The sequence below is a fragment of the Camelus ferus genome, chromosome 6 (assembly GCF_009834535.1).
Source record: "Camelus ferus isolate YT-003-E chromosome 6, BCGSAC_Cfer_1.0, whole genome shotgun sequence".
Lineage (NCBI taxonomy): Eukaryota > Metazoa > Chordata > Mammalia > Artiodactyla > Camelidae > Camelus > Camelus ferus.
Window position 1 is genome coordinate 23,195,710 of NC_045701.1, and position 26,456 is coordinate 23,222,165.

General features: G+C 39.8%; 1 protein-coding gene across 1 annotated transcript in view; it reads right to left on the bottom strand.

Annotated features, from left to right (window-relative positions):
- The window catches only part of BUB1B (BUB1 mitotic checkpoint serine/threonine kinase B), a 43,707-nt gene extending 26,507 nt beyond the window's left edge, over nucleotides 1–17,200 (bottom strand). The window contains exons 1-5 of the mRNA XM_006176606.3: nucleotides 16,959–17,200; nucleotides 14,410–14,556; nucleotides 10,191–10,250; nucleotides 9,633–9,777; nucleotides 6,214–6,410 (exon numbers count right to left, since the gene is read on the bottom strand). Coding sequence (XP_006176668.2) covers nucleotides 6,214–6,410; nucleotides 9,633–9,777; nucleotides 10,191–10,250; nucleotides 14,410–14,556; nucleotides 16,959–16,993 — 584 coding nt within the window. The 5' untranslated portion in view covers nucleotides 16,994–17,200. The remainder of the gene's footprint in view (nucleotides 1–6,213; nucleotides 6,411–9,632; nucleotides 9,778–10,190; nucleotides 10,251–14,409; nucleotides 14,557–16,958) is intronic.
- Nucleotides 17,201–26,456: the final 9,256 nt, after the last annotated feature.

Sequence of the window (26,456 nt, forward strand, 5' to 3'; positions counted from 1 at the left end):
ATGTCTCTTTTTCTCTCTACACAGAATCTCCACCCTCCCCACCACCCCACTATTCTTTCTGAATCGTATGAAATGAAGTTACATCCAACATGACATATTACTTTAGCGAAGCTGGCAGAAGTTTTAAGACAACTTCCTGTGCTTCTGCCAAAGTTTAAGTATTATCAAAAGGGTAAAAAACTGAATAAATGGCAAATGCTGGCCAAGATGGAATAAGCCCACGATAGCCTCTCTCTAATTAGAATTTAAAACTCTAGACAAAATACAAAAAAGCAACCGAGCCCTCTGAAAAGTAAACAAAAGCAAGTAGACTGTGGAGAGGAGTCAAACTTGAAGACAACCCACGCAGGTTTGTTTCCTGTTTTTTTTCCCTTCTTCTCTTTCCCTCACAGTTTTGAACTGTTACACTGGTGGTATGGAAAACTAAAACTCCTACAGAAACTGCATCTTTCTGGCCAGAGGACTGGGACAAGGGGACTCTGAGGGCCAATGATTATGGGAGAAATACTGAAGAGGATAAGCTGAAGAAGGGAATCTCCTAATTCTGTATATGAACTGACACAAGCAGTGGACTCACTCCTGAGCTATGCATACACAGGGCAGACCCAAAGCTGCACAGAAAAGGGTCTGAAAACTGAACTATAATATAAACCACCATCCAAGTCCTAGATTAACCCCAGAGCAAGAGACACATAGGATAGACCCAAAGGTTTTGAAAACTGAACTATCACCGGAATCAATACCCATATAAGATGAAAAGGAAATTATGATATCTAAAGGTTGGTTGCTTAGTAATAAGACAAAAACATCAACATTCTCCAGGGGACATCAACCAACAGGACCCAGAGTCTAATAATAACAGGATAAATATCCAGGAAATAATCCAAAATTACCTGACATGCAAAGAACCAGGAAAATGTGACTAATTCTCACAGGAAAAAAAAATCAATAGATACAAGCATAAATGACCCAAGCATTAGAATTTTCAGACAGAGATTTAAAGTAGCTACTAAAATGATGCTCCATGAGATAAAGGTAAAAGTATTTGAAATGAATGGAAAGATAGAAGTTCTCAGCACACATAGAAACTATAAAAAAGAATCAAATGGAAATTTTAGACCTGAAAAATACAATATTTAAAATAAAAAACTTACTGGATACACTCCATATCAGAATGGAGATGGATGAGGAAAGAGTAAATGAACCTGAAGACAAATCGATAAAAGTTGGCAACCCTTAAGAACAGAAAGAATAAAGGGTAAAAAATTATTTTAAATGAACAGAGCTTTAGGGATCTGTAGAATAATATCAAAAAGTCTAACATATGTGTAACTGAAGTCCCAGAAGAAAAAGATACAGGAATAGAAAAGTATTTTAAAAATAATGGCTGAAAACTTCTCAAATTTTGTGAAAGTCATGTATTTACAAATATAAAATGCCCAGTAAATCCCAAATGGATTAAATGCAAAGGTAATCACACCTAGACTCATCACAATGAAACTGCTGAAAAGCAATGTTAAAGAAAAGAAATCTTAAACTTGCCCAGAGAAAATCAACACATTACATAAGAGGGGAGGAACCATCCAAACGACTGTAGATTTCCCATCAAAAATCATGGAATCCAGAAGACAGTGGAACATCTTTAACATGCTCAAAGAAAAGAACTTTTGACCCAGAATTCTACATCCAGTGAAATATCCTTCAGGAATGAAGATGAAGAAAAACTAAGAGAATTTATTGGCAAAAGACTCACTCTAACTGAATGGCTTAAAAAACCCTCTTCTGGCTGAGGGGAAATATCAGAGGAGAAATTGGAACTTCAGAAATAAAGAACAGAAATGGTAAATACAAAAGACTATTTTTTTTCTCCTAAGTTCTTTAAACTAGGTATGGCTGTTAAAAGCAAAAACTATAACATTGTCTGATGGGGTTTTCAACGTATGTAAATGTAATACATGTGACCAGTATACCAAAAAAGTAGGGAAGATAAAGAACATACATGGTTATAAAGTTTCTATGTTTTACTCGAAGTGGTAAAATATTAACTCTAAGTAGACTGTGAAAGGTTAGATATATGTATTACATACCCTAGAGCAACCACTTAAAAAAAAAAAGCTAATAAAACAAAATGAAATACTATTTAAGTATATTCAAATAATCCAAAAGAAGGCAGGAAAGGGGCAACAGATGAACAAAAGATAAGAGAATAAACTGAAAACAAATAATAAAATAATAGCTCTAAATCCCACAAAATTGATAATTCTATTAAAATGTTCTAAATAGGCCATATAAAATATATTGTGAAAGTTGAGAGAAACACAACATCCAACTCTTTGCTGTGTATAAAAACACTTAAAATGTAGAGACATTGACAGGTTAAAAGTGAAAGGAGCAATCTTCTTAAAAAATGGACAGAAGACTTGAATAGATATTTTTCCAAAGAGGAAATGCAGATGGCTAACAGGCACATGAAAAGATGCTCAGTATCACTAATCATCAGGGAAATGCAAATCAAAACCACAATGAGATATCACCTCACACCTGTCAGAATGGCTATCATCAAAAAGACCACAAATAACAAATGTTGGCGAGGATGTGGATAAAAGGGAAACCTTGTACTCTATTGGTAGAAATGTAAGTTGGTGCAGCCACTGTAGAAAAACAGTAGGGAAGTTTCTCAGAAAACTAAAAATAGAACTACCATATGACCCTGCAATTCTATTCTTGTGTATATAACTGAAAAAAAAAAAAACAAAAACACTAATCTGAAAAGATACATGCACCCCAGTGTTCATAGCAGCATTTTTTACAATTGCCAAGATATAGAAGTAACCTAAGTGTCCATCAGTAGATGAATGGATAAAGATGTGGTATATATATATAAAGTGGAATACTACTCAGCCATGAGAAAAAGAAATCCTGCCATTTGCAGCAACATGGATGGACTTGGAGGGGATTATCCTAAGTGAAATAAGTCAGCAGAGAAAGACAAATACTGTATATCACTTATATGTGGAATCTAAAAAAAAAAAAACCACAACAAACTAGTGAACCTAACAAAAAAGAAGCAGACTCACAGATATAGAGAACAAATTAGTGGTTACCAGCAGAAAGAGGGAAGAGGGGAGGGGCAATATAAGAGTAGGGGATTAAAAGGTACAAACTACTAGGTATAAAATAAGCTACAAGAATATATTGTACAACACAGGGAATACAGCCAATATTTTATGATAACTATAAATGGAGTGTAACTTTAAAAAATTATGAATCACTATATTGCACACCTGTAACTTTTATAACATTGTACATCAACTATGTACAATAAAAAGAGAATACCCTTCGTTAAAAAAAAGTGAAAAGAAACCCACAAAAACCTGTAATATGAATGTTTGTAGCAATATTATTTCATAATTGCCAAAAAATGAAAAGAACCTAAATGCCCATTAAATGACGAATGGATAAACAAAATGTGGTACATCCATAGAACGGATAAAGAAAATGTGGTATTATATCCATAGAATGGCATATTATTCAGCAACAAAAAGGAATGAGGCAGGGGGAGGGTATAGCTCAAATGGTAGAGCACATGCTTAGCATGCATGAGGTCCTGGGTTCAATCCCTAGTACCTTCATTAAAAAAACCCAAAACTAATAATAAATAAATAAATAGACCTAATGTCCCCCCAAAACAAACAACCAAACAAAAAAATTTAAAAAGGAATGAAATACTGATATATGCCACAACTATGTTTACCTAACGATGAATCTTGAAAACATGTTAAGTGAAAGAAGCCAGTCACAAAAGACCACATAAAGTGGGATTCAATTTATATGCCATGTCCAGAATAGGCAAATCCAGAGAAAGAAAGCAGATTAGTGATTGCCTAGAACTGGGGTGGGTGGGTATGAGGAGGGACTACTAATGAGCATGGGATCCATTTTGGAGTGTTAAAAATGTTGTAAAATTAGATTGTGGCTATGGTTGCACAACTCTGAAACTCATATAAAAAAAAAAAAGTAAAGAAAGGAAAAAGATATTCATGCAAACTAGAGAAAGCTGGAGTGGCTGTGTTAATATCAGATCAAGCTGACCTTGGGACAAGTATGACCAGGGATAAAGATGAACACTATATAATGATAAAGGGATGAATTCTAAATGTGTACCCACCGAACAACAGAACTTCAAAATATATGTAGCAAGACTTACTATGAGCTAAAAAAAGAAAAATATAAATTTACCATAAAAGAGACTTCAAAATTCCACTCTCAATAACTGATAGAACAAGTAGACAGAAAATCAGCAAGGATATAGAAGATCAGAACAGACTACCAATCAACTTGACTTAAATGACACTTACAGAACATTTCATTCCAAAACAGCAGAAAACACATATTTTTTTCATGTATACATAAAACATTCACCATGATAGACCATACTTGGGACCATAAAATGAAACTTAATAAACACAAAAGAATTGAAACCATACAAATTATGATCTCTAACTACAATGGAATTAAACTAGGAATCAGTAACAGGGATATCTGAAAAATCTCCAAATGCTTCCTAATTAAATAATACACTTCTATATAACCCATGGATCAAAAGATATACGGAAAATTAGGAAATATTTTGAACTGAGTGAAAATGAAAATACAGTATTATATCAAAATTTGTGGGGTACAGCTAAAGCAGTGGTTAGACAGAAATTTCTTCTATTAGAAAAGAAAGTTCTAGAAATCAGTGCTACAAATGCCACCTTAAATTAGAAAATAAGGGCAAGTTAAAGCCAAAGCAAGCACAAAAAAGGAAATAATAAAGAGCAGAAGTTAGTAAAATTAAGAGCAGAAAATCAATTAAGAGAAAAATCAATGAAACCAAAAGCTGATTCTTTAAAAAGATCAACAGAAATCAATAAACTTCTACTCAGACTGACAGAGAAAAAAGAGAAGACCAATGTGAGGATTATCAGTATCAAAAACGAAAGAAGGGAGTTCACTACATAATCTACAGACATTAAAATGATAATAAGAGAATACTATGAACAATTCTACACCCATAGACTCATCAACTTAGATGAAATAGACCAATTCCTTGAAAGATAAAAAATACCAAAGCCCACTCAAAGAAATCAAAGATCTAAATAAATGGAGAACCATATCTTGTTCATGTACAATACTAATCAAAATCCCAGAAAGCTGGTTCTAGAATCTATAGAAAGTCAAAAGAACTAGAAGAGTTAAAAAGAACAAAGTTAGAGGATTCATATTACCTGATTTCCATACTATAAAACTACAATCTAGACAGTGTGATATACAGCGATGATAGACACATAGATCAACAGAACAAATCAGTTTCACTCAGTAACAGAAAGAAATCTACACAAATATGATCACCTGATTTTTGACAAAGATGCAAAGGTAATTTAACGGAGAAAGTCTTTTTAATAAAATGGCACAAGAATAAACCGAGGTTCACATGCAAAAAAAAAAAAAAAAGGCCTGATAACTTCCATAAAAATTAACTCAAAATTGATCACAGATTTAAATGTAAAAAGTAAAACTAAAACTAAAATTTCAGCATGAAAATACAGGAGAAAATCTCTGTGACCCTCAGCTAGACAGAATTCTCAGATATACCAAAAGCACGATCCATTCAAGAAATAATTTATGTTAAACTTCTTCAAAATTAAAAACTTTTGTTCTATAAAAGACACTCTCAGACTTAAGCTGGGAGAAAAGATTTACAAATCACTTAGCTGACAAAAGACTTATATAAAGAACTCTTAGAACTCAGATGCATTAGGCTACATGAAAGCAGCCAGACTATACACTGTATGATTCCATTTATATGACATTTTGGAAAAGGAAAACTACAAGGCTGGAGAGTTAATCAGTGGTTGCCAGGGGTTGGGATTGTGAGTAGTTGTTGACTACAAAGGGATATATCATGGGGGAATTCTATGGAGTGATGAAACTATTCTGTATCTCGATCATGGTAACGGTTACATGTCTCTGTTTACTTGGGAAAACTTATAGAACTGTACACCAAAGAGTAGATTTTACCACAGTAGAAAATATTTAAATATGTCTTTTTAAAAATTGAATAGTAACTAAGTTAACTTGCTAATCCCTGGGGAGCACTTTATTCAGAAGCAAAATGACTGTTTATATCTTATTAGTTTTAAAGAGTTAAGCTCCAGAGAAGCAGTTTACCGGTGCTGGGACTGCAGTCTTTCCAGTGGTTCAGCTTTCTGTTGAATCCCTTCCTGGAATATCATATCTGCTTTCTTAAAGTTTTCTCTAGCTTCATATTCTTCAGCCCATGAGATATAGAATTGAGCAAGTAAAATGCCAATTCCTTGGTTATGTAAATAACTGTACATATCCAAAGGTTCATTGCATAAATGCCCCTGTAACAAATTGAAAGCATTAACAGTTAACCAATTTCTCTTGACTTACTGAGTATCTATTATGTGCCAAACAATCAGTGGAGATACTGTATTTAGTTTCTGCATTGAAAAAAATACACTGATTATAATACAACATTATAAAGAATATATTGGAAAGACCTAAAATGCAGACGAAAGTAAAAGATCGATTTGTAAGAAAAAGAGATGGGGGGAAAGACTTCAAGAAAGTGTGACATCTGAAGTATGTCTCTTAAGGAGGAATACACTTATTTAAGGTAGAGAATGGGAAAGAAAGGGCATTTTAGACAGAGAAAATAGCATATGCAAAGACATAGAAGACTATAAGATTGCAGGGGTACAGGCAAAACAGGAGTTCTTCCAAACTTGTAGCCTCAGTTAAGTCCTCTTTGTATATATTACTATACAACTCAATACTTTCCCTCTTTCTCTTTTGTTACATTTACAATTAATTGCTTACCATCTGTCTTTCCCAATAAAGCAAGCCCCACAAAGGCAGAAAACATTGCTATCTATTACATTCCAGTCCCGAGCCAGGCTCTGGTAGAAAAAGGTTGAATAAATGAAATGCTTCATTTATATTTTTGACAAAAGCAACTAGTATTTTATAGTTTAATTTTGCAGTAATTCAGTAAATGGAGTTTTTCTGCTTATCCAAATTAGTAATGCTCTCCTTTACATGATGTTGTTTCAAGCAGTTATAATTCTGAACGTGTTATCAGTGTAAGATCCAGTCCTTGATATCAATTACTACATAAATAAAGCTTAAAATTGATTACATTTCATTAACAGCTTTCTGAATAGTTCTGGTGCAGCATGGGACAACCAATACAGATCAGGTTATTCCAGAGTGCTGAAGGAGATCACTTAAGAAATAATATAAATAAAAGGACAAGATGGTTAGATTAATAGATTCAAAAGTTAAACATATCTTTTTGGTAACCCTTAAAAAGCCAAACTAAAACAATTTTACACTTTCAACTAAAAATACTGGGTATTTTCTAAGAACAAATTTTTCCTTAGCTAGATTGTTATTATCCCTTATATAAATAACTCTGGAGGAATCTTTCCACAAAGCAAAAGAAAGGAGCAGTGTGAGGAACCCATCTGTTACTCCTCCTAAGAAAAAGACAGCAAAATAATTTAATATGCATCTTTTTATCCAGGTACAAAGTTCAGATTATTGCTGATCAGTCTAAAGCTGATTATTCGAACTTGAGGATTATCTAGACCAGTGCTTCTCAGATTACCACTGGTGAAGGGAACAGTTTCGGGAGTGTGGGTGTGTTTAAAAGTTTCCATTCTATTGTTGACTGATATTTTTAAAAACTATAATAGAAGTTACCAGAAAAATGATGATGCACTTAGATGTTGTAGTAATGTGAAATTGTTGACAAAATTTCTAAATGCTTATTCTCAATTTTTGTACTTATCTTAAAGAGTCTAAAGACCATTCTTTCAGTAGTACTGGCCTAGACTATGCTTTTTACTTTATAATAATCATTGCTCTTCAGTACCAGCACCAGGTTAACACAGTGAACAAAGAAATTATTCCAATTAATTGTTACTTTAATAGCTCCAACTAAATATAATCATAGAATCCTGGGATTAAAAGTCACATTAGAGGTTTATCTAATTCAACCTTTTAATAAATCATATATAAGAGTATTATATAGGATAGAATGAAGAACAAAATCCATTAGTGTACCACCAGGAATCTTAGTCTCCATACTAACAAATCTATTTAGCATTCTTTGTGTGCCACCCTTTGTTATAAATTCCTGTAACTACTATCCCTAAGGTAATTTCTCCAACTTGTCCATAAGGATGCCAAGATACGTCGAACATCCTACAGAAATCAAGATAATCAAGCCTTCAGGATTCAACCCAAATTCCTATATTAGTAACTATTTGAAATTTAAGATAAATCCTCCTCATAGGACGAAGGGCTGTCTGAAAATCAAACTATATTTTCATTTCATAAACCTAATCTACTAGTTTCTTACCACCTTATTGACATAGATCAGATTTGTATGATTAACCAATTATTGGTCAGTTAAAAATATTTAATTCATGAAATCTTTTTGGTGACTTGTAAGTGTCTTTACATTCACAATACAGGGCTTTGAAATGTACTACTTAGGATCTGCATCATGTATTTTCTAAATCAACTTGAAAGCAGAAAATTTCATCTTCCTCACATCCTTTGGATTTCAGCTGGTAGTAATTGTGTAAAGATCACCAAATCCATTAAAAATTTATAACATTTGATTCATGTATGACTGAAGCATTATGCTGTACATCAGAAACTGACACAACATTGTAAACCAACCATACTTCAATAAAAATATATACACAAAAAAGAAAAAATAACATTTGAAAAAAGTCCTCCTCAAGAGATATATTTTAGCCAGAAATCTTCATACTTTCCAATGTATTACTTTATCAATTACAATGGCTGTCGTAAATATTCTATTATTTAGAATGACCTAATTACCAATTTTAAAATAATTTTTTATTTTTAAATTTATTTTATATATATTTTATCCAATATCTATCATCTAACAGTCTATTCTAAATATTTTTCACTTGCTTTTTTCTAATCTCTTTTAAAATAAAAGCAATGAAATTAATGTCTGAGGAATCCTGGCCATCATTTTTATGAAGATGTTTAAAAATCCTCAAAAGTGTTCTTAGCAGAAGTACATGTCAAGTAAGATGGTATAAAGTGGTCAGATCAATATTTTTAATTGTAGTAACACACTAGGTGAAGGAAACTCAAAGAGATGAAGAATAAACATCATTTTTTTTATGGTGATGAGTCAAAAAGGGGAGAAAGGGATACCAGAATCACCTATAAAAGCTTTTCCCCAAACAACTGTACTACTGCTAAGTGTTGGCTTCTACACATCATCCCTCAGTATAGCTGCATGGCCCAAAGATGTTTATAATCAATAAATAAACCACTCCCACAGAGAGATATACAAGTCTTATGATCACTTTTAAAGGGATTAAAAAAAACAGCCTTATAGTAAAATCCACCTCTAAAGTAGAAATAATTTAACAAATATTGAGTATTTATTAAATGTATAGTATCTACCAAATGGCTGAGGTTTTGCCAGTTTTTGGTGTACAAGAAAACCTCTAGAGAAAAATCTCTTGATTTAATATTTTAAATTCAGGTGGCACTTGAGAAAGACTTACCAGCTTAAGCCAGAGATTGAGAAATCGAGGATCATTATAATATCGTTTTTCTCCTTGTAGTGCTTCTACAGCTCTTTCTAATAACGTTGACATATTACTTTCCTTCCCCCCCTGAGGATAGTTCTGCTCTGTCCAGTTAATATACCTGAATGGGAAGAGAATAATTTTAAAGTTTAGCATGTCTTGCTCTAAGACCCATTCTGGAGCAAATATTTTAAATCAGAAATATCTAACATATTGAAAGTATGTTTAGAGGTCCTTAGTGACATGCCCTAAGCCTGTATCCCTCAAACTTTTCCAAATATTGCTAACATGTACCTCTGGGAAGTAATATGAATGGTGATGGAAGGGTGGAGCTCACAGTCACATAATACAAACTTTACATTTCTTCAGTCCTGAATAACTCAGGAAGATACACTATGATTATTCTGTTTCTGTGTCCCCAAAACACTACCCTCTACTCTAAAACACTGCTCCATATACCCCAGTTTGAGAAGCATGGTCATAAAAAACTCATCTGTAAGTTTCTATTGCCCTTGTTAAATAAAAAAGACCCACCTATCCCAAACATCCAGAGGGTCATTTCCAGCATAAAATCGAATTTCAGATTCAAATGCCCTGAAATTTAAACAGAAAATATTAGCATAAACAATAGTGGTAAGAGCCAAATAAGCAAGTGTCACCTTCATTTGTATTCATTTATTAAGTGTTTAATATCAATCTAGATAACTGCACTGGAGTTTGAAGGTTTGTTAAACAAAAAGTAAAAGAACAGAAATAATCAGGATTCTGCCTGATAACATAACAGGAAGAAAAAAATATGTAGAAATTGGAGAAATTTCAAGACAATATATAGAAGAGCGGTATTACACAGCAGTTTAAAGCTCTGGAACAAGATTCCCTAGGTTCCAATAAAGCTCCACTAATCACTAGCTGAGTGACATTAGAAAAGCTATTTAAACTTTGTTTTCAGTTTCCTCATCTGTAAAATGGGGATAATAATAGTACCTATCTTATTAGGTTGACTAGTCTTAAGTGTGAAGTGTTTAGACATAGTAAGTACTCAATAAATGATAGCTTTATTTTATATGTGTATGAGAGTACTGAAGACACTAAATAAACACACACACAAATATATAGTAATAAGAATCTTAAAGAAAAATTCCATGGGTAACATTAGTCAGGGGAGAATTATACCATATATAAAGTGAATGAATGCTTCAGAGAAAGTGTAAAATATGATTTCGTGAAGAGCTGGGAAAGGCAGAAGGCTAAGACTACATTAAGATTGACCAGTTAGAATAGAGGAAAAGTATTGGGTAATAAAACACAATTTAGATAAGTGTTTAGTCAATAAAAACTGTATAAGCGGTTATGTTTGACATATAGGATAAAAATAGTCCCTGACACAAAGGAATTTATGCTCTAATAAGAAAGACAGTACATAAAGGAAAAATTAATAATACAGAACTGCACAGTATATTACAATTGCCAAGAATGGATATTAAAGGCTTTATGAAGTCAAAAAGAAGTATCACAGAAGCAGTCTTAGAAGGTGGGACTCTGAAGGAACTTTAAGATTTGAAAGAAAAAGAGAGTTTTCCAAGAGAGAGGGAAATCAGTACTGAATAAAGTTGTCAAAGTGTGAGAATTCATCCAAAGGAAAGCAAGCTATAACATAAAGTCAGTATTGGGAATAAAATGAGATACTGGAGAGGTAAGAAGGGACTGCTTTACATGTAAATTTAAAGAATTTGGAGTCCACCTTTTCAAGCCACTAGTGGTTCTTCAATTGGAAAATATCGAATATGTAAGCACAGATTTCAAAAAGATAAATCATGTAACATTTTAAGAATAGGAGAAATTAGAAAAGGGGCCATAATTATGTAGTTAATATGGTGATTTCCGTATGAGATAAGCACATTATCTGCGGAAATTGTGACAAAAAAATCCAACACATACTGATAAAAATCAGCGATCTTTCAAATTTATCTGTGGATTCAATGCAATCCAACCCAAATCCCAACAGTCTCTTTTCGAGAACTGTCAAGATGATTTTAAAATTTAGAAAGGCAAAGGACCGAGAATAGCCAAAATAATTTTGAAAAAGAGCAACAGAAGTTGGAGACTCACTCTACCTGACTTCAAGTCATAACCAAGACGATATATAACTGGTGAAAGGATAGACAATTAGATCAATGGAACACAATAGAGTCCAGAAATAACCCATACATACACAATCAAATGAATTTTGACAAGAGCCCCAAAGCAATTCAATGGGGAAAGAAAAAAAAACCTGTTCAACAAATGGAGGCAGAGGGGAGGGTACAGCTCAAGTGGTAGAATGCATGCTTAGTATGCCCAAGGTCCTGGGTTCAATCCCTAATACCTCCTCCAAATACAAATAAATAAACAAACCTAATCACCCCTCCACCCCCTTATAAAACAGAGGGAAAAAAAGGAGGTAGAACAACTAGACATTCATATGGGGTTGGGGGTGGTTGCAGAAGACCTTTTACTCCAACCTCACACCATATACAAGGATAAATTTAAGATGAATCAGGTCTAAACATAAAAGCTAAAATAAGCTACTAGAAGAAATTACAGGAGAATATCTTTGCACCTTTGCAGCAAGCAAAGATTTCCTAGAGAAGACACAAAAAGCACTAAAAGAAAAACACTAATTGATTAAACTTCATCAAAATTAAAAACTTCTGTTTGTCAAAAAATACCATGAAGAAAATAGATAGCCATGGACTGGGAGAAAATATCTGTAACACGTATAGATAAGGGACTGATAGACAGACTATATACAGAACTCCTGCAATCCAATTTTAAAACTAGGCAAAATAGCTAAACAAATACACCACAAAAGAACAGATATAAAAGGCCAATAAACATGTGAAAAAGTGCTCACATGGGAGATGGAAAGCAAAACCAAAATGAGATACTATTATATGTCCACCAGAACAGCTGAAATGAGAAAGATTAACCACACCAAATACCGGAGTGGATCTGGAGCAAACAGACCCTCATATATTGCTGATAGGAGTATAAAATGTTACAGCCTCTTTGGAAAACCAGCAGTTTCTTCAAAATTTAAACATACATTTATTCTATGACCCAGCATTTCTACTCTAAGAGAAATGAAAATCTATGTTCACAAAAAGCCTTACACAAGAATATCCATAGCAGCTTTACTTATAAAGCACATAACTGGAAAGAATCTAAATGTCCATCAACTGATGAATGAATAAACAAATGGAACACTACTCGGTAATAAAAAGGAACAATCTACTGATAACACTGAAACATGAAAAAGCCTAAACAAACATACTGAAAGAACCGTATGATTCTACTTATATAAAATTCTAGAATAAACGAAAGTAACCTATGGTGATGAAAATCTGATCACGTTGCTTCATGAAGGAGGGGAAGAAGAATAATTAGGAAGGGGCATGAGAACTTTCTGAGGTAATAAAAATGTTCTGTGTCTTGAAATGCATGTCAAAATTGATTAGACATACACTTAAATTCTGGGCATTTCACTGTATGTAAATTAATATGTAATAATTACTTTAATGAACTAAATAAAATACATACTAAGTACTTTAATAGACCAAATAAAATTAGAGTGACAGAGCAGTGAAGTAAGGTCATTCAGATGAATTTTGGTACCATTAATCAAAATGGAGTAGAAAAAGGCAGGTCATGTATTAGACAAGAGATTCAGTATTTAATATATTAGTAAAACATTTATGTAATTATATGTCACAGGTAGATAAAAAGACATTTAAAAGGCAAGTCAGAGATGTAAATAGTAGTTAAACAATCATGGAAAATTTGAATATGGAATGAGAACAGAGCGCAGAGAACAGAGACTTGGGTAAAATGCAGTAGGAAGCCAACTAGAAAAAAGGAAGAGTAGTTAGTGAAGTGGAAAAACTACTACAATGTCACAGAACCAAGATTTAAGAATAGAACACCACCATCTGTGAAACAAAACCATAAAACACAATGCTTTTAAAGATACAATGAGATGAACAAGGATGTTCATTACATTATAACCCCAAATTATGATAATTTGCCTATAAGAGAATTTTTTTTGGTCAAGAGATTGAAGGTAGAAACCAATACTTTAGTTTACTTTTTTGAAAAAAGTTTGTCTAAGCAGAGCAAATTCCGTCAAAGGAGAGCAAGTTGCATAGGTCCATTTGAATAATGCTGTGGTATTTTTCAGCTTTTCATTATCCTGAGTTTGTTAAATTCAGTTTCCCTCTGAGGTTTACATTTTCTTTGAAGACTACTATTTCTTTTTGGCACAGTTCTCAAAATACCTTCCTAGAAAGTTAATAATTAAGTACATTAAAAGATAGCAGATTCACTCTAGCTCAGTACTCAGAATCTAAGGAAGCAATTTTGTTAATTGATTACTATCAAATTTAGGGATCCAGAATGACATAATAGTTTTGGGAAATATTGCAATATGATACTTGCTTTACCTATCAGTTCTCCCCTGTATGAGAGGTATTTCTATTGATACAAGAGTTTGGCTACTCCATAGTGAAATGAAATCCTATAGCTCTTGTCCTTAACTGCACTTGAGATCTTTAGATAGCTGTCCTGTGATGAGAAAGCAGCAGGGAAACAGATTCTCATACTACCTAACTTTTGAAGAATAGTCCTCCTTATGCCATCCTGCGTGGATCCACACCCACATTACCTACCACAGTTGGGGATGAATGAAGACAGGTTGAGCCCCAACCATTCTACACACCGTTTCTGCTGCTGAAGAGCAGTGTTACAGGCAGATTCTTGCTGTGCCAGTGCTCCCTGAAGTGATGACATGATCCGCCCCTGCCTTAAAGGTTGGACATTTTCTTTACTCAGCTCCCATTCATCTCCCTCCAAGGACATGACCTCACTGTGAAGAGAGAAACAAAAGTAAATCTCATGCCAACTCTGAGTTATTATATCACTAGATTATTGTAAATGTTTTCAGAAAAGTGACTATTCATGATCTTTGGGTTGCACATAGTGGGCTGAAACATTAGTAGTGTTACTATACTTCTAAGCTTCTGAGCTTCTCTGTGACCTGGTTTCCAAGTTAATGGCTGTAGTATTGCCTAACAGAAGAGAACACAGCTAGGGTACTGCAGACAGTACTGTAAGAATAAAGTTTACGGCAGGAAGGAAAGAAGGGAAAAAAGTATTATAAATTTGGCAAGGCAGAGGAAAAGCAATTCGATGCCTGCCACTGAATGCACATTTTAGTTTAATTTAAAAGTAGCAAAATTAGTTTATCAGACTAACACCCCATGTTTCAACTGATGAGTTAAAACTGAAGTTCATATATATAGGTAGTCCAGAGCAGAAGCAGACAAAAATACAGTTTACTGGTCACAAATGGCTCCCCCAATTCTATCAAGCCTATGAGGGGAATTCCCAAAAGTTTTTTGGAAGCAATCAATGTAAAAGGTATATACTCTGAACTTCAGAGCTCTGCAGTGGTCAAAGAGAAGCCTACTTCTGGCTGAGAGACACTATCTCTGGGTTTAAAATAGACAGATAGGCACTACTCCTCAAAATAAAGTGAAAGTATGCGTGGCCTTCTTGATGAGAGCTTAAAACTCTTCAAGAAAGTAAATTGTAAGTGATTAACAATTTATCATATCTTTTCAACTATTTTGTGTGAATCCTGTAAATGTAAGGGCCATGTCATTTATTTTTGTATCCTCATAGACTAATGTAAGATCTAACACTAGTAAGCACTGAATAATTATTTCTTGAGTTCATCTGAATTTCTTCTCTTGTTCTTAAAATAGCAATTAAACTATCTCTGTTAAATGTCCAAAAAAATCGATCTGGAATTGCTCCCTCCTTGCCTCCTACTCATGCCCCCTCAAAGACCTGCTCCTTCCCTCATTTCAAATAAATGGCAATTTCATTTTTCCACTTACTCAAGTCAAAAATCTGAACGCCGACCTTGACACCCCCTCAGTCACTCAGCAAGTCCCGTTGGTTCTACCTTCAAAGCATATTCAGAATCAACCTCTTCCCACTATCTCCACTGTTTCCAGCCTGGCTCAAGCCACCATCTTCTCTTGCCTGGATTATTTCAATTACCTCTAAACTGGTCTTCCTGCTTCCATCCTTTTCTACCTTTAGTCTTTTCAACACTGCAGCCAAAGTAATCCCATTCAAACCCATGTCAGATCATGTCTTTCCTCTGCTCAAAACTTTCCAGTAACTTTGAAATACAGAGTAAACGCCAAGTCCTTACAATGCCTGCATCCTCACTTTTTAAACTTCATTTCCTTTTACTTTCTGGTTCATTCTGCTTCAGCTACTTGCTAAGTGCACCTTCCTCCCCCAACTCTCACCCTCTATCCTTTGTACTTCCCCTAGGTATATGCATGACTAGCTCTTGAGTTTCCTCCAAGTCTTGACCCAAATGACACCTCAGTGAGGCCCTCTATTCAAAACTATCTAAAATTGCACCCACCCCCTCTCCTCCCTAATGTTTTATTATATTTTAGTACCGATTACCATCTAACTTATAGTTTTTTTATCTTGTTTATTGTCTGTTGCCCCTACCCTCATCCCACCCCAGAACTTAAGCTTCATAAGGGTAGGGATTTTTGTGTCTTTTATTTATTTGCTGCATCTAGCACTTGGTAGGTAGTTAATAAATATTCCTTGCATGAATTAAAGAGCTCGTGAAATGGCATTTATCTAAGTACTGTATACCCCATAATGAAAACGGATACAGAATTCTAACCCCGAAGAGCTCATATATCCATAGGTAAGGAAGAGCAGCAAGCCTGCAGAGAAGAGCTCTTTAGATTTCTAACTATGCTACTGGCATAATGATAGCATCTACCATTTGATGAGCACTTATTTGGAGTCAGTTACTTTACAAACACTTTGAATTCTCCCAGAACCCGGCATGGTAACATTAACAGCAGTATTTTCCTTGTTAAGATATATCCAAGGTCAAACAGCTAGCAAATGGCTGGACTGAGATACAAACAGGACAAATTCCAAGCCCTCTGGTCCCGTGGCGTCCCAGAGCCTCCTTGGCTTTGAAGCTGGATGCAGCAGGATTCTCTTGCGCCCTCACCCCACTGAGGTCCGTGCTAGGCCTGCATCTTCACCTCCATTCCTTGAGTCCGACTCCAGCAGGAAGGAGGCTCAGGCCGAGCCTGCTCTTCTCCCGACCGTGGCGGTCCTCCCCTGGACTGCTCCGAGCGGAGCCTCTGTCACCTGCCAGGACCCCCCGGGGCTCGCAAGCCCAGCTCCCAGCCGCCCTTCTCCAGTACCTACCTCGGAGCACCCCTTTCCTTCTGCATCGCCGCCATCCTGCATTCCCGGCTCAGGCCCTCGTTCAGCCGCAGGCCCTTCCCTAAGACCTCAGACCGCCTGGTCCTCCTTCTACAATCTGCTCTCCGGGGTACTGAAGCGACTGGAGGATGCCCCCGGACAAAAGCACGCACCTGACTCCCTCACAAACCACCCACCTCAAGCCCTCATGCCCAGCCGCTAAGTTTCAAATTTAACGGTCCCGCGCGGACGACGTGCTACGCCCCTCCGCCCCTTCGCGCTCGCGCCTCTCACCCAAGGAATTCTGGGGCTTGTAGTTTATCCCGGGTTTAGTCCACGCGGTCGCGGTGCGTAATGGGAGTCGTAGTTTCTGGGGACTATGGCTATACAGGTGCCGCAGGCTTACGTGGTGTAAATTCTCTGCAGGTGCTCTCTGTGTCCTGGCTCTGGAGCTAATTTTTGAGCCGAGCGAGGGACAGTTTAAGTACCAGGATTTCTCTGATGTTATGAGTATAATGAGAGATCTTTGAGTGCTTGCATTTGGCTTGACTCTTTTCCAGGGTGGCTGGCCAAGCTATGACCACCCCTGGCTGTCTGCCCCAAGTCTCCCACTCCCACGTGTCCAGAGTTCTTAGGTGGTTGTGACCCAGCTGCTTCCTGCCCAATGCTTGAATTGAGAAAAGCTGGATTCTAGTTCTGTAAAAATCGTACCAAATGTGGAACCTTAGGGAGGCCACATAATCTCTCTGACCTTCAATTTTCCTCGTCTTTAATGTGGTGACGATATTGCCTTCCTTTCTCCACTGCATAGTCCTGGGCAGGAAAAACAGCTATGCCACGGCTCGCAAGATTTTGCCTCTTCCGCTTCAGGAGTCCAGCCTCAACCGATCCTAGACTCTTAGTCCCAATTCTGATTTCCTGAGGAAGTAACTATAGTGGGCTCCAGATGTGGCCTGGGGAGCAGGGTCTTTTGAACAAGCCCAGCTACACAGGAGTCCTGAAAGACTTCCTAGAGCCCTTAATAACTAAAGCACACCATGAATCTCTGAAGGAGGGGGTGTATTCCGTTCCTAATGCTGCTCTAACAAACTACCATAAACTTAGTAGCTTAAAACAACACAAATTTATTACCTTACAATTTGGTAGGTCAGAAATTTCACTTGAGTCTTACTGTGTTAAACAAGGTGTTGGCAGGACCATGTTTCTGGAGGCCCTTCAGGATAATTTGTTTCCTTTTTTCCAGTTTTCAGAGACATTCACTGGTATTCCTTAGCTTGTGGCCCTCCATCTTCAAAGCCAGCAACATAGCATCCCTCTGACCCAGCTTCTGTCATCACATCCCCTTCCCTGACTGCAGTCAGGAAAATCTCTCTGCTTTGGAGGGCTCATGTAATTATATCAGGCCCATCCACATTATCCAAGATGACATTTCTATCTCAAGGTCCTGAACTTTAATCATATCTGCCAAGTTTCCTTTGCCACATAAAGTGACATATTCACAGTTTCCGTGGTTTAGAACATGGACATCTTTGGGGGCCATTATTCTGCTTACCACAGGGGGTGCTAAAATATGTTGGCATCTCTAAACTTACTTGACCAAAAAGAAACCTTTTCATACATCTTTCAGAACAGATTTTGGGCATTCTTAATTTTAGCAGTAGGCCCCAGGAGAAGAAAATTCATAACTCAATAAATCTTAATGGTGGAATTTCAGGTACTGTGACAACTGGTCGCCACTTGTGACGAACAAGCCTCTTATTCTCACTCATTTACATGCAAAACCATACCTGTCTGCATCAGTAGCTGTTAGAGGGATTAGTTGTTAGAAAATCTATGATCTCTTGCTTGCTCTTATGGAGATGTGTGTGTTCTTGATTGTCAAAGGCTGATTTCCCCCAGCTTTGCCTGCATGGTTAATACAAAATTCCTGCTTTAGCAGGCTAAACACTGCAAAGAAGAAAACCTCTGGGTCTCCAGGGAACCCTTGGATGAACTACTTGTTTACTGTGCAACCACAGGAGGGGAGAGGGACGATCTGGGGGTGGGAGGAAGGTCAAGAGAGACTGAATGGGTGTGTGTGTGTTCAGGGCCTGAAGGAGACCACATCTGGCAAAGCAGCATCACCAGGCTGGCCTTTACCTTAGCAACAGATCAGCCAATCAGAGCAGCAGCTGTGTCTTGTATTTACCAGTGATGATGTGTCTTGAGGTAGAAGACCCAATGAGAAGGAGGCAGAATAATCCAAACCATCTTGTGTTACCAGGAGGAAGGGAGGTGAAGGGTGAAAAGATGCATTAGCCCCAGGGCTGGGGCTACTGGCTGCTGCCCGGTTGCATCTCACAGTAGCTGTTGTGACAGGGTATTGGGGACTCTCCCAGGAGCTGGGTTTTTCTCTTCAGTTCCATGGAAACTTCTTTCTGGACTATGTTTTTGCTTTTCTACAGAACTACCCTACTTTTCATGGGTCTTCTCAAACCATTGGAAATCGCCTGACCCAGAATTTCCACACTAATATATGCAAAAAATATACATACCAAACAAAAGAGACACCAGTTATCAACTTTTCTACATCTGGCAGGAAAGAACCAAAAGGTCAAAATGGACCACAAGCTGAGAACAGAAGCAGTCATATGGCAGGGCTATTAAGAAACAAGATAAGACGTAGAGCTAAATAAACTGTGTCACTATTGGAAGTACAAAATTAGGCTGTTTTGTCCTGGAATTAGCTTGATCAGAGTTTTGTGCTCCTGGGTGGACCTGGAGAATCTAGAGAGTTCTCAAATATTCATCACTGTGTTCAGTTGTGTTCACCACACATGAGGTGAGCCAACCTCAAGGATGTAAAGTGGTGATGAGTGTCACCCGTTAAGGAAGTTCAGAGTAAGATCTGAATGCTGCTAGCTTCCTCCTTCAAGTCCAGTGCTCTGGGTGCCACCAACCTCAGCTCTAAATTAAGAGAGTCAACCAATTCTGATATTTAATAAACTTCAGCTTCTGGGCGCCACCTTCTAGGGGAGGAGCCCAGCGTCACGTGTAGTAGGAGCCTCCACTTACTCCAATGTGTTAGATATGTCCAAAAAACTGATGGATGGGGCCCCCAGCAGGCAATTTTATTGGCTTTTGAGGAAGAATAGTGGAAGCAAGGGGTCCTGCCCATGGGCTTGGGGAGAACTGGAATGGGGAGGGCCACTTGATATCCATCTTGGACAGTGACCCTTCCTTGGCCTAGCCCCAAGGACTCCTGCCCTAGTAGAGAGAGGGCTGGTAGGCAGAACCTATGGAAGTTGGTACCATGTGATGCAGGCCTCCAGAAGCCCTGTCTTCATGCCCAGGTGCCCAGGGCACAGTTCAGCTCCAGCATCTCAAGTTCTGGCCATTCTGAGAGCTCTGAGAGGACACTCCTGGGTCTGGACATCAGCACCCTCACTGCTGGCTCCAGTGGCCTCAGAGGTAGAGGCCATCAACCAGGGAACTAGGGTAGGGAAGGAAGAACAGATATTGGGTGGTAACTGTGGGGAATGGACTGGCTGGTGAGCACAGGAGCTCTGGGAAAACACCCAGACAACCTGGAGGAGGCTTTGAAAGGGAGGCTGATTCAGGGCTGCATATATAGTTGTACAAATTATGCTAAATCCATGAGTGCCTGGCCAGTTTCTCCCTTTCATTCACTCACACTTGGAGGAAGCACTTTAAAAAATTCATCCGCCCAGTGGGGCCTCCTTTTTCTAATTCACACAAAGCACTGCATGTGCTAAACATGACCCTGGGCCCAGAGATCCTATGGAAGAGCCAATGGGCTTTTCATGACGATAGCTGGACAACAGTTAGGATTGGTCTTGGCCAAGCCAACCAGTGCGGGAAAGCTGACAGGAGGATGGTGTGTCGGGGGTTGGGGGGCATGTGTCCAGGCTTCCATTGCTTCTGCACCCTGCAGGCCTCCTTGCTCGCTCCTTCAGACTTCGCCTCCTGGGGCGCGGTGCAGGCTATGGAAAGTTTGCTTCTGACAGTCTAAGGGGCCCAGCTCTGGGAGGTGTTCTGCAGATCTGGGCTATGCCTTGCTTTCCAAGAAACGACCAGAGGTCAGGGGCCCCCAGGCTGGGAGAGGAGGAGATGATTGGAAACCACTTAATTTGTCTGAATGAAGGAACCAAGCATGGAAATGTTTGGATGGCCCAGTGAGAAGCTGGCCATGGCAAGATGGGAGGTGATTCAGAGAATTAAGTGAGGTGATAAGCTGTTTGGCCTGTTTCCACCTCTACCTTCTTCCCTAAAGGCTGTCCTTTTTTTGGTCCTTGCTTGGAGGTGTGGGTCCTCTCTTGACTGGTCAACATTCTTCCTTGCTTGAAACACTTCTGAGACTGAGAGCCAATGGGAAACTTGAATTTGGGCCACTTCTAGAGCAACATTAGAGGAACTCTTCACATCTCAGAATCCCGGGCTCACTCCTGGGCTTGAACATGCCAGCGATGAGAACCCCAGGCATGTGACCCAGGTCAGAACCACACAAGCTTCCCTTCTCCACAGAGGTCTTCAGAGGTCTTCAATTCCTCTGGGAAGTTTCAGTGTCTTTCTTCCAACACAGACGCCCAAACTAAAGGAGGGAGAAGGAAATCCAGAGACAGGCCGAGTTAGAACAACATCATCTCGTAACAGTTAAAGACAGAACTGGATGAGTCTCATCCTACTTCTGAGTTTCCATCCATCCCCTTTGTAAGGCACTAGAGAAGGCAGCGGGCATTCCAAGGAAAGAGGCAGGGATGTTGGCCCACTGTGGTCCCTGTGATATCATCAGGGGAGGCTGTGGTATCTGAGAGCCTGGCTTCTGCCAACTGGAAGATGTGTGCCTGGAACAGACAGATCCTAGACACCTATTACCTATGGTGATTGTCACGGGGAAGACCCCGCCTCATAGACAGGTATGAGGGAGGTTCAGCCTGTCTGTGCACTGCAGTTTCCTCCTCAACTGCAAACAAAGAAATTGGACTTGTTGGCTCCTCAGAGCAATGAAAGGCTCTGCGTTCTACAGTGTGTCCCTCACTGGAGTGTAAGAGCCATGAGGTAAGGTGTGGCTATTCTGACTCTTCATCGAATTCCCAGGACCTGACCCAAGGCAGATTCTCAAGAAACACTGGTTAACTGACTGACTGACAGAAGCAAACAAAAGAAAAGCGCTGGCACATGACTTTGTTAGACCAAGCACTCCAGGATTTCTTGCATTCACTCAACAAACGCTTAGTGAGTATTTGTCAGGTGCTATACCTGACAGGTACTGACACATTTTCATATAAATATGAAAATTAGCACAAGTCTGTGCTAAAAAACCAAAATAAAACAAAACAAAAAACAACTCCACACAATCTGTAACATGGCAGCTTATAAGCTAAAATCCATTGTGTGCCCAGAGTTAGGGGAACTCAAAAGAGGATGCAGCCCCTCCCTGACAGAGGGGCTGAGAGAAAGGAAGGTCAGAAAGAACTTCCAAGAGGGGTCTTGGAAAATTAGCAGGAGATACAGGAAGGAGAGGAAGCGCCTTCTAGGCTGAAGGAGCAACATGCCTAACGTGCCTCCCAAGGCAAGAGAGAGTGCACTGGGTGTCTGGGGGACTGTGAGTAGTCATGATGGTAGGAGCTTAGGGGAGCTGGGGGGACCTGGCTGAGGATGTCCCAACTCACTGCATCTGGCAAGCAGCAAGGTTGGAAGATAAACCCAGCCCCTTCTGCTCCAGTCTGGGGCAGGCGTCCAGCTGCAGTCTGGAAGCTGGATCTCTTCCACAGAGCTCTCAGATTTCCCAGCTACGGAGCCACCTATTCCTCCTGGCTCTGAGAAGGACCTGAAGATCCCTCTCCCCTGGCCCAGATGAGAAGGGGCAGGTCAGGGCACAGAACGGGCACCTCGCCCACCTGGATGCATTCCCTTCCTCATCTCAGACATGGCTCTCGGATGCCAAGCTGTTTTCATTTATTTGCTTTATCCCGACTAGGCCACTGAGGCTGCCAGGACCAGGAGGACTGCCCCAGCTGGTCTGACTGGTTGGGCTGTGCATTGCAGTTCTGTCAGAGGGCTCCTGGTTCTGCCCTGCTGCCCTCCTCCTGCCCCCAGCTCTAACGTGTTCCCATTGGCTGGAATGGTTCCTCCTCGGCCAGTGCTCACCTGCTGGCACCCTTCACCCCTTGAGGCTGTGGTGAAGAGCACTATGATGATGTTTTAACTTCTGCATCTTTCCTGGCCTCCTGGACTCATCTGCAGACGGAGGCAGCCCTGCCTCGGGCAGGCTGTCCATAGTACAAGAAACATTCCCCTCCAGAGGTTTGTGTCCCGAGGGTGGTTCTGCTACCCAGAGGGCACTGGAGGGTGAGGGTACCTCAGATTGCCTTGGAGACTGGGGAGCACTGTGTGGGTGTTTAATGGGGATGGGGCAAGGATATCCTGCAAAGCAGGGGACAACCCAACATAACAATGGATTGTCCTCCCAAAATGACAGTAACTTCCCCCATTGGGAAACACTGCACCTGGGCCCACTTTATTCACAGAAGAACAGTTTGTGTAATCTCTGCTGTAGGGCTCCTCACACTTCCCTGGGCACACAAATCACCTGGGGATCTTGTTAGAATGCAGAGCTTGACTCTGTAAGCAGGGGTGGGGCCTGAGAGTCTATTTCTAATGAGCTCCCAGATGTTGTTCAGGCTGCTGGTTCAAGACGACCCTCTGGGAAACAAAGCTCTATGGCCTGGGCCTGTACCTTGCTTCAGGGCATGTATTTTGGGCATGTATTTTCTTTTAGGGAGGGGCATTGTATCTGCAGGATTTGTTGAACTGGATATTGCCAAATATCTGCTTAGATTGGTGGTTTTCAAAAGGGAGTGATTTTGCCCCACTGAATGCCTCCCCCAGGGGACGTTTTTGACTATCACAATTGGGGGTGGGGGTGGGGAAGTGGGTGCTAATGGCATCCAGTGGTTAGAAGCCAGGTATACAGATAAACATCCGACAACAGACAGGACAGCCCCTAACAACAGAGAATGATCTGGTCCAAAATATCAGGAACGCCAAGGCTGAGAAATCCTGGTTTAGATAAAATTTTAAAACAATGCAAAATATATTTGTGGGCAATCTGAGTTCATCGCAAGTTGGTGACTCCAACCACAGGTGTTGGGGAACAAAAGTCATCAACTGAGATTTGGGCCCTTCTGAGCATGAGCACACCAGCCAGTTAGAAATCAGAAGCATGGGGTTGCGGTCCTGAAGAATGAATTCTGGTAGGAAGTGTGATACTTCATCAGCCTTGGAGAGCAAATTTTAAGAAAATCTATGGGTGGTAGTTGGTGGCGAGGAGAGGGATACAATGAAGGAGAAGGACTTGGATGAATGTGGCTGTGGTCCACATTTTAGTCCTAGCCCTGGGTGTTCATGGTATCTTACATCATTTTGAAATCAATAGTTAATTAAACATAAATAAACACAAAGGTGGGCCATGCCTGGGTCGGTAAAGAAAGAGAAAGAGAGATATAGACCAAGGATTGTGATTAATCCAATGTACCTAGGATTAAAAAAAAAAAGGTGAATTATGCAGGGTGAGTGACTAATAATGAAGTGATACCATTATATCCATGGCAAAAATATCTGTGAAGGTGAGAGAACATGACAGGTTATGCAAAAAGACAGAAGTAGGCACGCGGGGAAGATGCCACTTGCCTTGCGTCAGACTCTGTCCTTGCGCATGCATGGTGGAGGAGGATCTGGAAGGCATGGGAGACAGGCTCTTCCCTCTTAAGTTTTAGCCACACAGGAGTGTCCCCTGGGGTATCACAGTGGAAGGCTAATGGCTCCAGGCCACATCCTGACAACCTGCTGCCCAGAGATGTCTCCCATCAGGTTCTCTGTCCTGCCCTCCTGGAGCAAGGTACGGGCCCCTGCCCCACCCCCATCCCACTGCCCCTCTGAGATCCACAGCCCGGCTGACTCACAGCCTGACTCATCGAGCTCAGCTATTCTACTGGACAGACATGGGCAGTTGATGGTGTTTTCTCTGGCAATCTTCTGTGCCCCACAATTCCCCACTGTCCTTACGTCCCCTATGTTCCAGTTACCCAGGCTCTTGCCTCCTTTCTATTTCTTGTGGAATCTCATTAGTCCCAGTGTACACATTGCATTTTGCTTCAGACTTTCCTCTCCATGTCAACCCTTACCTCTCCTACACGCCTCTCCCTCCAGATACCTCTCTCTGAGACCAGCTAATTATGAACACCAGAGAATTTTCCTCAGTGATGCTGATGGATTTTTTTTATTATGATAACCCTCCCCCTGTGATGTATGTGCATTTTAACAGAGGATATCTGAATGCTAACACCTCAACCCAAAGAAACACCTCCAGAGGCGGGAGTTAAAAATCACCAAATGTCAGAGTGAGGAGAGGTCTTAGAGATCTTCTAGTGCAACGCTCTCAATTGACAGGCAAGGAACCAAGGTTCAAGGAAGTTACTTGCTAGAAGGTCACACAATATAATGGGGGTGAAATTGAGAGTACAACCCAACTCCCATTCCTTTACTCAGTCACTCACTTAGTCACTCAGTCAACACATCCTTATTGAGCATTTGCTATTACATGCCAGGCACTAACTGGGCAATGGGGTCACAAATAACAAGATGAAATTCTTGTTCCAAGTCACCCCCAGCCTAGTGAGTGAAGACAGCCTAGTGAGAAAGAAAATTGCAATATGGTGGGGTCAGTGATTCAGCAGATGTATCATATGCAGTTGGACACATGGAGGAGGGAGAGAGAAATTCTAAGGCCGCTGTGGGAGACTTGGCAGAGCAGTTTTCTGACTGCCTCTAGGGTTTGTCTCCGTAACTCTCACCAAAGCGGGGACCTGGACACCAGTTTAAAGGATGGTGGGCTTTTAACTTCCTTTTACCCCAGCTCTCACCTTTAACTGGCTGCAGTCACTACTCTCCATCAGCTTGTCTCAGATACCTGGTCACAATCACACTGCCCAGGCTGCATCCCGAGCCTTAGGAAACCTCACTGTAGCTCACTGCAGCCAGTGTTCATGGTTTACCCAACACCAAGTCCTACTGCTCTCTTTTGCTAACAGGGTGATGTCTGGGGGTGGCAATGTGCCCTGCCCCAAGCAATGGATCACGATTTTCCCAACCCAGTCATGACAATTCTATTCTCGTTTCTCAGCTGCCTTTGCCTCTAAAAGTGGCCGTATTATCCAGTTATGATCCAAACGGAAGTTTGGAAGAGACACAGTTGACATGGCCCTTTTGCCTTTCTTCTTACCTTGGAGATAGTTGTGATGTCTGGAACCAGGCAGCATCCCGTGACCATGAAGTGAAAGCAGGCAAATAAAAACGAATATGCTAAGGGAGAGCAGAATGGAAAATAGAAAGAGCCTGGCATCATACACAGGCAGCACGTTTGTCCTGGGAGGGAGGACAGCTCCAAGGAAAAGCGGCCATCATGGGGGAGCTGGTGGACATGCCATTCCCCCAAATCTA